This window comes from Trachurus japonicus, chromosome 14, assembly GCF_045865225.1.
Source record: "Trachurus japonicus isolate A0001 chromosome 14, Traja_1.0".
NCBI lineage: Eukaryota > Metazoa > Chordata > Actinopteri > Carangiformes > Carangidae > Trachurus > Trachurus japonicus.
The window spans coordinates 26600452-26613150 of record NC_140920.1 but is presented as its reverse complement, the minus strand read 5'-3'; the positions used below and the strand labels follow the sequence as shown (position 1 = coordinate 26613150).

Here is a 12699-nt window from a genome sequence, read left to right as displayed (position 1 = left end):
ATATATATATATATATATTATTATTTTTCTAATTGTAAAAGTTTGCAAATGATGTGAAACGTCGTTTTTATTACTTTTCTTTCTTTCTTTCTTTTTTTTAAATCACAGGTTAAAATGAAGTTAAACTGGAATAATGGAGGGTTAGGGTTAGGGTTAGGGGAAAAATGGAAAAAAATTATACATTTCTTGCCAGAAAGAAAAAAAATCACACTCATCATCACCGATTGATGAGAAAAGCGCAGTCCCTTCAATCTACACTCTGAACCTTGTTACTACCCGTAGTTTACGTCATCAAAACAAGCCGACCTCAGCAGCATGGAGAGGCACCGTCAGTGAGACAGATTTTGACCTTTCCGTTTTTAATTTTTTCTTCTTCAAGTGTCGGTGAGTTTATTTTTCTCTTCCCGCCTTCAGCGTTAACCCACGTTCATGTTAAGTGAAGTCAGTGCAAAGTTTAACTGCTGCTTTTGACTGAATTTGTTAGGGAAGCTAAATGCTACATGTAGCTGCTGTTTGTCTCCACATGTCATCCTCTTATTCATAACAGATAATGTTACTGTCAGCGTCCCTGTAAAGTGTGCGTTCATACTTATGCTGGTACTTATAGGTCCTACAGTTAGGTCGAGAGCTACAGGAGACAGTGGTAATAAGTAAAGTACTGTAGTTAAGCTACGTTACATTGTAACGTACATGCACTTGTGTTTGCCATTTAATATTAACGTTACTTTTTTTTACTTGACTACATTTGTCTGAAGAGGAAGAATTTCTTGTTAGCTTGTATCCACTTGTAATAAAGAGCTTTTATGTTCTGGTATTGTCATTTATATGTAATTAAAAGTTTGACTTGCAAAAGAAGCTGTGGATGATTTTTTTTTTGTTGTTGTTCCTCTTTGCTGCAGGGTTGGCTCACACTTTCCAGCATGTCGGTCAAGCAGGCATCGGTTCATGCCAAATGGATCATCGGCAGGGTTATCGGGACCAAGATGCAAAAAACTGCTAAAGTGAGAGTCACAAGGCTGGTGCTGGACCCCTACCTGCTCAAGGTGAAGCTTTAAGCACTTACATGCTGCTCCAAAACAAGTCTTTTTTCAGTGTCACGTTTAGGAAATGCTATTTATGCTAAACATAAACTTCACTTTATCAGTGTGCATTGTACCACACAAAAAAGAAGTTAAACAACAAACAACATTACATACATGTTGTATGAAGATATCAGCTAATAAAAATCCTAAACAGCTACAGTTGTGAGCTGACTACTGCTGTGCAGTGTCTATTTAAAAAAAAGTCTCATGATATATTTTCTTCCCCATAGTACTACAACAAGAGGAAGACATACTTTGCCCATGATGCGTTGCAACAGTGCACTGTGGGAGACATTGTCCTTCTCAAGGCTCTGCCCGAGGCCAGGTCCAAACACGTGAAGCATGAACTGGCTGAGGTGGTTCATAAAGTGGGCCGGGTGGTCGACCCACTGACTGGAAAGAGGGTTGCAGGAACTGAGTTTGTGGAGCCCCTGGCTGAACTCCCAGTCAGTTTGGAGGAGACGACGTTGACAGAAAAACTGAAGGAGCTCAACATCACTGCGGCTTCCAGTGGAGCCGAATCCTCGCCAGCACAAACTCCAGCTCCTTGACAGAAAACAAAACGCTGCTCTTCTGTGTAGTAATGGTAGCTCAAACACATGTTTCTGTTTCCGGTGTTCATGTAAATATAAGTTTATAAATCAGTAATCTTGTCGTATAATATATGTGTATTTTCCTCACTGCCTGTACAGGAGGCTTGAATTGATGACACATCTTTGAGGAATTTACAATAAAATGATAAACATGCATGCATGGTGACTGTTTCTGCTCTCAATCATGAGATCTATTTTTGAAAGATACGACAAAGTCTTAATAAAACCCACAGCACAACTCTTATCTTCTGTATAGGATACATATGTCAATGCATATTTCAATCAATATCAGTCACTGGCACAGCCTTTACTTGGTGTTTTACTATGGCTTTGTATTCAGCTTTTGATCATTTATGAAGACATGTTTGATAGAAAGTGGATCTGTCCGCTAGTTAATCATTTCATTGAAATGTGCATGTGTTCATGAAAATAGTATTTTGTTTCTTCTTTTGAGAGTTGTGTAACTAATATTCTGAAAAAAAACAGACTCAGTTTTATTTCGTGGAAAGAAAATAGAGACTATCAGCAGACTTGTGCTTTAGTATGTGTTCAAATCCTGCAAAGCGAAGAAACAATTTGATCAAAGAGTGTTGTCAACTCTCCGTTGATCAGGAAATCAAGAGTTTATGATATGCATAATCCCCTGCAGTAATTTTAAACCACTCCGTGTACATATCACCCGGGCGTCAGTATGTAAAATTAACTACACAATGTGCAGGGATTCAGGTGCTCGGGGTTACGTTGTTGTAAGTAACGTCAGGTCCTGCGGGAGCAGCCCGAGTCACACAACCTGACCGACTGACTGACAGCAGCTTTCAGGGAAAACATGGCGACCAGAGTCCTTCAGAGAGTGGGCACCGGCCTCGCACACACCAGACACGGGCTCCCGGCGGGCGGACAGGTCACGTTTGTCGTAAGGTTAGACTTGTGCAAGTGGAAAATTGTCGGAGCGCGTGTGGAAATGTGACATAAAACGTGTTAGTTGTCGGTAGAGTCTTTACCAATGACCTGGTCCGGTATGCTAAGGGGCTAAGCTAACGCTAACCTGCGGACGTCGGCTCCGCTCAGGTCCCGGTGCAGCGCAGTTAGCCCGACTTAGCTCTAGCTCTGAAGTTGCTAACTTTACGCTAAAGCTAATTACTACTCTCCCGATTTAGAAAGTTGCGAAACAACTTGAGTTTGCATTCATCCGCACGTGCTTCATACTTTTGGGAGGGACGAATCAGTTATTGTGTCCATGTGCGGAAATAACACAAGTTTGTGTTAGTCACAAACTGAATATAACTTCAAGGTCAACATAACAACGAATCGCTGCACCGCACTACTTGTTTTGATCAGTGACACAGTTCTGGCTGCAGCAGACCTGTGCCCTGATCCCAGCTGTAGTGAAACATTATCGGCTAAAATGCTGTGATATTTCTAGAAAACATGCTCATACGTGACAGTCTTGAACGCACCATGTAAAGTGCTGTGATGCTTTCATCGGCTGGTAAACTGTCAAAGTATCACCCCGTGATAAACACAAGTGATCACTGCTTGAAGCGCGTGTTCGCACTTTTAAATTAAGTTTATTTTCATAAAACTTAATACTCCTCATGTGGTCAGGCTGCTTAGTGTGCACTGATCCTCAGGTTATGTGCAGCCTGCACAGATTATTACCTTCTCTGTCGCTGTGGTTTCTAAACAATGAATGAGAATGAGAGTCTACTGTGATACTGTGTACTAGCTTTTTGTTGCAGAGATTAACTACAATACAGTGCTACCTTGTGTATTTTCCACTGATCTCAGCCCTATTAAGAACAACTGATTTTACACAACTTTTTATGAGAAACTTGTGTGCCTAACATTAAAGGTACACCAGTAGTATGTTCAGGAGTACTGCATATTTTGATCTGTACTGTATTTTTATGTCACTAAGGGTAGTTGAACACCTTAAAGTTATGACTATATCAGCAGTATATGGGCCAGTTTAGGAATTGTATCCAATACAAACAAAACATAATGGAGATAATGTTTCTCTAGTACCTCAAACATAAGTCTATACCAGTCTAGGATTTTTTACACATGAAAAATACAATTAACATTAAGTCAGAAGGGAAGAGATTACAAGGAAAAAAAACTCAGTGTAACTACCATTTGCTTTAGAAACTAAAATATTTTCAGTTTGCTTTTGAAATGTTGTTTTGCTCCCACTTGATCAGGTACAGGCAGAAAAGCACCACCTGATGAGCTGAGAGGCCTGACTGTGGTTAGTCAGCAGGCCAGAAATGAGCTGGGGAGCCAAAGCGCTTTAATAGAATTACAGTAATAGAGAACAGGCTACATAGTTGTGTGCTGCGTTTGTGATTAGCCAGTATTTTATTTCTTTGTTGCGTGGCAGACAAAATGGTGGATTTATCCAACTGTTGTTGTTTTGTTTCTTTTTTTCCACCACAGGAGCCTCTCGGCGTACCGTGAAGACAGCTGGTTCAAGTCTCTGTTTGTTAGAAAGGTCGACCCAAGAAAAGATGCTCACTCTCATCTGCTCGCTAAGAAAGAAGACCACAACCTGTACAAAATCCAGTGTATGTATTGTTTCCTACCTGGTAGTGGTGAAGCAGATAACGCTGTAAGATAATAATAATAATTCATTTAGATGATGTGTTATCAACTGAAGTCTTCTTGTTCTGTCTTTGCAGTTCACAATGTCAAGCCTGAATGCCTTGATGATTACAACGACCTATGGTAAGTCTCTGTTCTGATCAAAGCTCTAGTTTTGGAAACTGCAGATATTGTTTACAGTTTTACATATCTGTTTGTTGTGTGTGTCTGTGTGTCCTCAGTGAGAAAATTTTGCCTTCCATTCATGCTGACCCTGAATACCCTTGTGAGCTTGTGGGCACCTGGAACACATGGTACGGAGAACAGGATCAGGCAGGTAAGAACGTGCATGTCTCAGTGTTATATAGGTACAGGTGGCAAATGTGCTTAATCTTCAGAAATCAAAAGTTAAAACATTAATAAATAATAATAATAGGACCAAGAGATAAAGCAATCAACGGAATATGAATTGAAAACAATAATTGATTATTCAGGTGCAAAAATGCTGAACGATTCATCTGCAATAAGAGGGTTCATGTTTTCTTCAAAAATGAAATTGAAGGGTTTGTTTTAAAAAAAAAAAAAAAGCAATTAAAGGATGTGACGTTTTATAAACTAAATGATTAATTGATTAGATTGGAAGAATAAAGGCAGACTGGGGGTTTAAAGAAGAACCACTTCCACAAATAAACCGCTTTTCCTGGAACCTCTTGTGTTACTTGGCGAAGATACAGTTAGTCTGCTGCAGCCGCTGGGAAAGAAAATGAGGTTTTGAGGATTTTTTGAACTGTGTCATGTTTTTCTCTGAATGATTTTCCAAGAATACTCCTTGGAAGTTGCTCCTCTTTAAGCGACGCTAACCTGCACTTTGCACAGCATTTATATTGCAGTTAATTTTAGCTGCGACTGTGCTGCACTTTTCCTGGCTGCTGTCCATTTTGTTTGAATGGTGACATTTGTCCTTCCTCAGCTGTAATCTGCCTCGAATGTCACTGCGCAGTAATATTGGCACCTGCATTCAGGATAAGCTCCAAAAGGCTGCATGAATAAAACATGCACACAACAACAGCACTGTGCTCTGACAGACTTTGTTTCCTAAACACGGTTTGTTTTATTGGAGATAGCTTTCACTTAGTCACGTGAAATTTTTATAATTAATATCTTCATTCAGTTTGGATTTTGTCACTGGGGTCAGTTATTTGTTATTACTCTGTATTGTGGTGGGTTTGACTCTGTGTAGTGCTGAGTTGATCCTTATTATCTTTTTTTCCTGATCTTCTTTTCATTGTTGATATTTAATCACTATGTCAGCCAGTTTTTTGGTTTGAGCCTCGGTCAGAAAGAATCTGGAAACTGGATCTCATCATAGCCCCTCCACTTCGCAGGTCGTCTAGAGAAATAATTAATTATGCCTTAGAGAAAATCTCTTGCCTGAAGAAGGTATATTTGAGAGCTGCATTATTTTTGGCTCTTCTGCTCCTTCTATTCTAGTTCACCTGTGGAGATATCGGGGAGGATACCCGGCTCTCACCGAAGTCATGAACAAACTCAGGCAGAATAAGGTAACGGGTGCTTGGATTAGCTGAGTTAACTGGCAGCGGTGACCAGTGGGCCGCCCTCTCTAGTGCACCCCTCAGATTAGACCCCACCAGACTGTCCACTTTCTCTTCTCCCTGTCTTCTTTATCTGTGATGTTTCAGCTGGTTGGTGTGAGTGTAAATTTGGTGCCAACTTTATTTACAGCAAATCAATAATATGCTGTGAATAACGTAAGTGCAGTAAATGGACCCAATCTCACCATATCAGTGTTGTATTGTGTTTAATCTTTTTATATTGTTTGTTATTAGTCAAATGGCCTGAAACGTTTCCAAACATTAACTTATAAATTATTATTATTTCAAGAACATGAAATTGTTAAAAATTAAAGTAAAATCACAAGAACATTTAAACCCTTTCATGGTTGTCTTGCACCTGACTGTTGATGTTATTCATTAAAATGAGCACCAACTATTTCAATTTAGGTTGTTTTATTGCATGTAACTTTACTGTGAACATTACAGTTCTGATTTGCACATTCCTACATTACAGATTTTAGATTCAAGTTTCAAGTTTATTTATTTAATAAATAGGACAATGCATATTAATTAACATAAAAAAAAGTAAATATGAAAAGTGATTGTCCATCTCTTGTCCCATAGGCAGGTAGGTGTAAGACAGGAAGAGAAGAGAAGAGAGGAAGGACAATAAATTATAAAACATTCCAACAACAGCCACGATAACAACAAAATAGAATGCACAACAATACAGACTAGGAGTTTGGGACGACACATGATTAACTAGCTCAATGTTAAAATTCTATTGTGAACATGGATTGTACAGTAAAGCGCTAATTTGTATTGCAGGAGGATAACACAAGAGTTGATTTATGTGTGTCACATCTGGGTGCTAACTTTATGATCTCGCTATATAAACAAGGCTGTAATAAATAATATAAACTGAGTAACGTGTCCCTGTTGTTTGTCGTTGGTGTAGGAGTTCATGGACTACAGGAGAGAGAGAGGGAAGATGCTGCTGTCTCGTAGGAACCAGTTGCTGCTGGAGTTCAGTTTCTGGAACGAACCTGTCCCTCGTACAGGACCCAACATCTATGAGCTCCGATCATACCAACTCAGGGTAACTCTGATGCTACACATAAACCACATTTCTCCCATTCAGCATGAAAATGGTTGTCCTGTGCTGATGCAAACAGTCCAACGACTTACTTTCCATTTCTCTCTCTCATTTGCTCACCTCAGCCGGGGACAATGATCGAGTGGGGAAACTACTGGTAAGATATAACTTACTAAAACTCTGCCCTCTTCTGTTATTTTTGCATATGCATATTATTAGAAAATCATTAAATTGGATTCATATTTGATGTTTATCTGAGAAGCTCAGAAGCGTTGTCTTCAATTTGTAGTTTTCATAATTACGTATCATTTAAAAAGTCCCTCATTTCTTCTTTCATTGGTTTTACAGATTGTAGCAGGTGAATATGAGTGACCGGTACTTTCTGTCTATGAAATCTATGCATGACTCCTAATATATGACTAGATGCATCACACACAGTGTATAAATCTCAACTATAATCAACCTGTTTATCCTGGATTTAACATGTGCATAGCTAATTAAACGTCTAATGACTGTGAAATTTGCCTGTTGGTGTAATGAAACCAAACATGCTGGGAGGATTGAAACAATTCTGAGATATAACATCAACATATGACGATCTGATTATGAAGAAATAATTGGGATATCAGGGAATGGCGCTATCCTTGAACTTTGAAACCCACAATTCAAACTGGTGATTTAATCAGTGCCGCTCCTCAATAACAGGCTTTTTGTTGAGTTTCTTCTCTCCTCTAACACAACTCTTTTGTGCTCTTCAGGGCGCGTGCTATTGAGATTCGCACGCAGAACCAGGAGGCGGTGGGAGGCTTTTTCTCTCAGATCGGAAGCCTTTACACGGTCCATCACTTATGGGGTGAGCAGTTTTCTATGTTTAATGAACTGTGTACAGAGAGAAGTAAGAGCTTACCACATTAGGGCATTACTGTGTTGAAAACAAATGAATTCCTTCAGCCACATTTTCTCCACTAAGAATCCCTGTGACTATTCAAGAAAAGTAATTAAGGTCATGGAATTATTGGATCTAATTTATAAAGAGTGAAAACGGTAGGTGTGATGTGTGATTGAAACCTTACAACAGTGGTCCCCAACCACCGGGCCGCGGACCGGTACCGGTCCGTGGATCATTTGGTACCGGGCCGCAGAAAGATGAAATGAAAATGAAAAAAAAAAAAATCGTTTGTTTCGTCTATTTCACACTTCCGGTCGTTTTATTTTGAAAATGTTGCCACTTCCGTTTGTGCATCTTCCCAGTGCTGCGCAGGCAATTGACAGGCAATTGACAGGAAGGCACAAACGTAAAAGAGTGAAAAACACACGTCGCCGGGCCGGGAAAAACTCAATAATGAGACGACAGAAGACCCGACGACTGCCAACAAGAAGAAATCTGTTCTAAAAGAAAAAGCACGAGTCCTGTTTAAATTACGGGTTCATTGCAACAGGTGATTCACATGCTCCAAGCTCCGCAATGTGTGTGCGTGACCCGGCCGGCTCTCTGCCGCTTCATCACTTCACAGAAAACTTCTCTCCCTGCGTTCTGGATTTAAGCAGAAAAGCACGGAAAACCTGCTTCCATTAGGCTACAAACATTATGTTTGTGAAACGGAGTTTTCTGCAGCTTCAGCAGCAAAACGAGATGACAGAGTAGACTGGTAGACAGGAACCGAGATGACAGACGGAGCATCACCCCCGGATGACTGACATTATTATAGTGATACTATATTATGGTGAGTTGTAACAAAGAACGTAAACGTAAGAGAAAACTAGGCTATATGAGAATGTGTAGTCCTGTTTATACAGTAATACAGTAGGCCTACATGTAATGTAAACAGGAGAACGTACGCCACCCCCCCCCCGGGCCGCGGTAAAATTTTCCACCGGTGACCGGTCCGCGGAGATAAAAAGGTTGGGGACCGCTGCCTTACAATATATTTTCTTTTAGCTTACAAAGACCTCCAGTCCAGAGAAGACACCAGAAATGCAGCCTGGCAGCGCGAAGGCTGGGATGAGGTTGTTTATTACACAGGTAACTTCCCTCTGTTGTCTTTAAAATCATGTCTTCAAAATTAATGTTTCTCAAGATTGGGATTTAAACTATTTCAAAAATGTTATTTAAAGCAGAAGTAAGCGATAATTTTGTGTTAATATAAGTCTTAAATAGTTATATTTTCCGACAGCAATCACTTACATAGAGTGTTTGGACCGAAACACGGGTCTCTCAGTCCCTCTGCTCTGCTCTGAGCCGAGGAGAAAACTTTCCTTGTATCCTACAACCTTTATCCAATGAGGAGAGAGAACGGCATAAAGGGGCAGTCCTCTCTGTGTGTGCAGCCAAGGGATGCGCCTGAATGTGGTGACGTAGGGACGAGGACCAATAGATCCATGACGAGGGCGAGGGCTGCTAACTCCGTCGGCTGACAAGAAGTTATGGTGCGTTCAAGGCAACCCGTAACTCGTGTTTTTCCGACCTGTGAAGTCGTACCAGTTCGATCTGGTACGAGTTCACCGGTCAGAAGTTACGAGTGGCCGTTATAGTGACTTTCACAGGTAAAACAGGTTGGAAAAACACAAGTGGGTTGCCTGGAACGCTACAAAGTCGTAAGTCGTGACTTGAAGCTGTAATTTACGGTTTCAAAAGCCTGCCTGGAACGCAGCATTAGCCAAAACGACCGGATCGCTTACTTCTGCTTTAAAGGACAATTCCAGGCGAATTCAACTCAGGGGTGTATTTTCATATCATTTTAGGTCTAAAAGAATGAATCTGAAGATTTTCAGTTTAATCGCTCCTGTTTTGCGGTAGTTGCGTCTGTCCCCGCATCGCCACGGCAGCAATGAATGGGAGTGGATGTAAGTTCCGCTGTTTAGGCTGTTTCCAGCCCTCAAAGCCGCAATTTTTTTCCACAGACAGCATCAGATGGAGACTCAAACATGCACCAAGAAGTTTATTTACTTCAAGCAAGCCGACATGTTTGTAAAACTAGATCTAATTCAAAGTCTCCCGGAGTCTCGCGCGAGCCCGAAGTTGCAGTGCTGGTGTGTTCAGGTACAGTAGGAGCTACCGCTTGTGTCATAAACACAGGAATATCAACTCCTTACTTGCTTGAAGTGTACATTTTTTTCCACAGACAGCGTCAGGTGGCTACTCAAAGATGCGCCGAGAAGTTTTTTTTACTTGAAGCAAGTAAAGAGTTGATATTCCTGTGTTTATGACACAAACGGTAGCTTTTCCCACTGCTCCTGAACACACCGAGCACGGCAACTGGGTCTCGCGCGAGACTCCGGGAGACTTTGAATTAGATCTAGTTTTACAAACATGTCGGCTTGCTTGAAGTAAATAAACTTCTCGGTGCATGTTTGAGTAGCCATCTGATGCTGTCTGTGGAAAAAAATTGCGGCTTTGAGGGCTGGAAACAGCCTAAACAGCGGAACTTACATCCACTCCCATTCATTGCTGCCGTGGGGACGCGCGGACATACGCAACTACCGCAAAACAGGAGCGATTAAACTGAAAATCTTCAGATTCATTCTTTTAGACCTAAAATGATATGAAAATACACCCCTGAGTTGAATTCGCCTGGAATTGTCCTTTAAGGTTTTTATCTCACATGTGCAAAGACTTGGAACATACGGTATTGTGACACTGGGAAGAGTTTATCACTGATATTTACAGATGGATAAAAGATCTTCATTCAAGGGGAAATATCAAAACAGTGTTACAAATCAGAACTCCGAATGATTGAACAAATTGCTGAAAGCCTGACATAGAAACCTTTTGCTAAATGTGTTCCTTCTCCCACAGTCCCTCTCATTCAGCACATGGAATCCAGAATAATGATTCCCATGAAGGCTTCGCCTACGAAGTAATCTCCAACGGCGGGAACCTCTCAACAGCCACTGCATCTATCACACTGATCTGTAGAGAGCGTAAACAACCAACAGAGTGTGCACTGCCAGGGATGTCGGCGTAACAACAACGTGTTTTAGCTTTTGTTTCCTTTTTGTTTGTTTCTTCACTCCCCTTTTCTGTGTGGTCCTAGAAAGTCTTATTTCAGATGCTGAGGTTAAATTGATTATCACCAAAACTGTATCTGTTACAGCGGTTACTGTGTTACTGATCTATCAATGCACTGTGTGTAGGCTGAATATAATTTGACACACTCCTCTTCACTGTCTCTATCATTTGAAGGGTCAGTTTTAAAAGGTTTGAAGGTTTGTCTTTTTCTTTTCTTTTTTTTATGATGATCTAATTAATTCCTTCATCAGTGTTTGAGTGTTGAGATACCAGGAGTGGAGATGAATGAAACTATTAGCAGTTCTAGTGCTGGTCACAGGGGCTGAAAATGTCTCAAAGTCTTTCATACAAATGTGTTTTCACAAGAAAACTAAAATGACTTGGACGCCCCGTTGCACTACAACTCAAGCAAAAGTAACTCCCTCCAGTATCTCACAACAAAAACACTGAGCCCAGATATTCAGAAATTTGACGAGCTTCTTTAAATGTTACAGGGGATGGTCATTTTACAAAAAAAGGAGTGTGCTGTTTACAAATCAGTGTTTTATGATTGACAGTGAAGCTGGTTGTCAGAGACCGTGCCCCGTGTTGTAGGGCCTCAGACTCTAGCTTTATGTTCAGTAAGAAGTTCACCAGGTATCCACTCCTCCACTAAATACCACTTTATGTTTACATGGCTTTGACCCAGTCAGCTGATTATTGTGTGCACCAATAATTTGTTTCTGAATCAGCTGGGTGGGTCAGAGGATTCGTAATGACGCGTTGTGACGGTGCACTAATGCTGAAGTTCACAAACGCACCACAGAGTGTCAGCCTGGCCAGGAACGGTCCAGATGTGGGGTTGAATTGTGCTGAGTCAGGAGCCTTTTCTCCCCATCTCTGTCTCCTTTATTAAACTGACCACATCTCCAGATTCTTTTTCTAACTTGAATTTTCACAACCCTTCTTGCTCTTTTCTGCTGTGGAGACGGAGACATGGTGATTTGAAATAAATGATTAGAAAATGTTTTTTTGATTTCAGCAGAACTAATCAGTATCTTCAGCACAAACTCTCTGTACACTGGCTGCTTTGGCCAAATCCTGGATCAAGCAATTAATTAATGCCAAGCAAGTGATAGTGTGTTGAGATTAATGTTTATTTTTAATGGTCATGATCATAGATATACATAGTGGGCTTATTGACCAAGCCAGAGATATGGTCAATGTGGTATCTGTAAATGGAGTGGGGTATTCTAAACTATCTTATGATGATAAACAAGTGGACAGGAGATGAGTAATATCTCAGTGTGGTAAATGTGAAATGCAGTGCTTTAAAAAGATTAGTTGTACATATTGAATTAAACTTCTGATGAGAATGTAAAAAAAAAAGTCAAAGTCTTTTTATTCATTTGTTTATTGTATGAAGTGATGATACAGTACATCATGTATTGAATAACGTGACTCGCAGCAGTTTGATCATTTTAACTTGAGCTTGACTCACTAAAAAATAAAACAAATCAAATTATATTGATCCAGTTGTTATGGAGCAAACCTGGGAGCAGCTGTCATCTTATCCTGGCTGTCAGTCTGGTTTTGGAATAAACAGGCACTGGTTTAAAAAAAACTTCCTGTTATAAACAGACAGAACAAATCCGAGATCCCATATTTCCTTATAAGAAACAGAGAAGTGACGTAACCGAGCCAATCAGCGCGTGTCTGGGGTGTAACTGATGCTGCCTTCACAGTATGTCGGAAATCTGATACAACCTAAATATTTTACCAAATA

General features: G+C 40.5%; 2 protein-coding genes across 2 annotated transcripts; both read left to right on the top strand.

The window, feature by feature from the left end:
- Positions 1-265: 265 nt before the first annotated feature.
- mrps17 (mitochondrial ribosomal protein S17) lies at positions 266-1919 on the top strand. Its single transcript, XM_085798670.1, has 3 exons — positions 266-384; positions 900-1043; positions 1313-1919. The coding sequence occupies exons 2-3, from the start codon at positions 921-923 to the stop codon at positions 1631-1633; spliced, it is 444 nt and encodes a 147-aa protein (XP_085654796.1). The 5' UTR covers positions 266-384; positions 900-920; the 3' UTR covers positions 1634-1919.
- A 573-nt stretch (positions 1920-2492) lies between these two features.
- On the top strand, positions 2493-12302 carry LOC146974940 (protein NipSnap homolog 2-like). The gene is made up of 10 exons (XM_085798664.1): positions 2493-2593; positions 4112-4239; positions 4354-4399; positions 4498-4592; positions 5747-5817; positions 6788-6928; positions 7051-7082; positions 7684-7778; positions 8865-8948; positions 10722-12302. Exons 1-10 carry the CDS (start codon positions 2502-2504, stop codon positions 10784-10786), a joined length of 849 nt encoding a protein of 282 aa, XP_085654790.1. The 5' UTR covers positions 2493-2501; the 3' UTR covers positions 10787-12302.
- Positions 12303-12699: the final 397 nt, after the last annotated feature.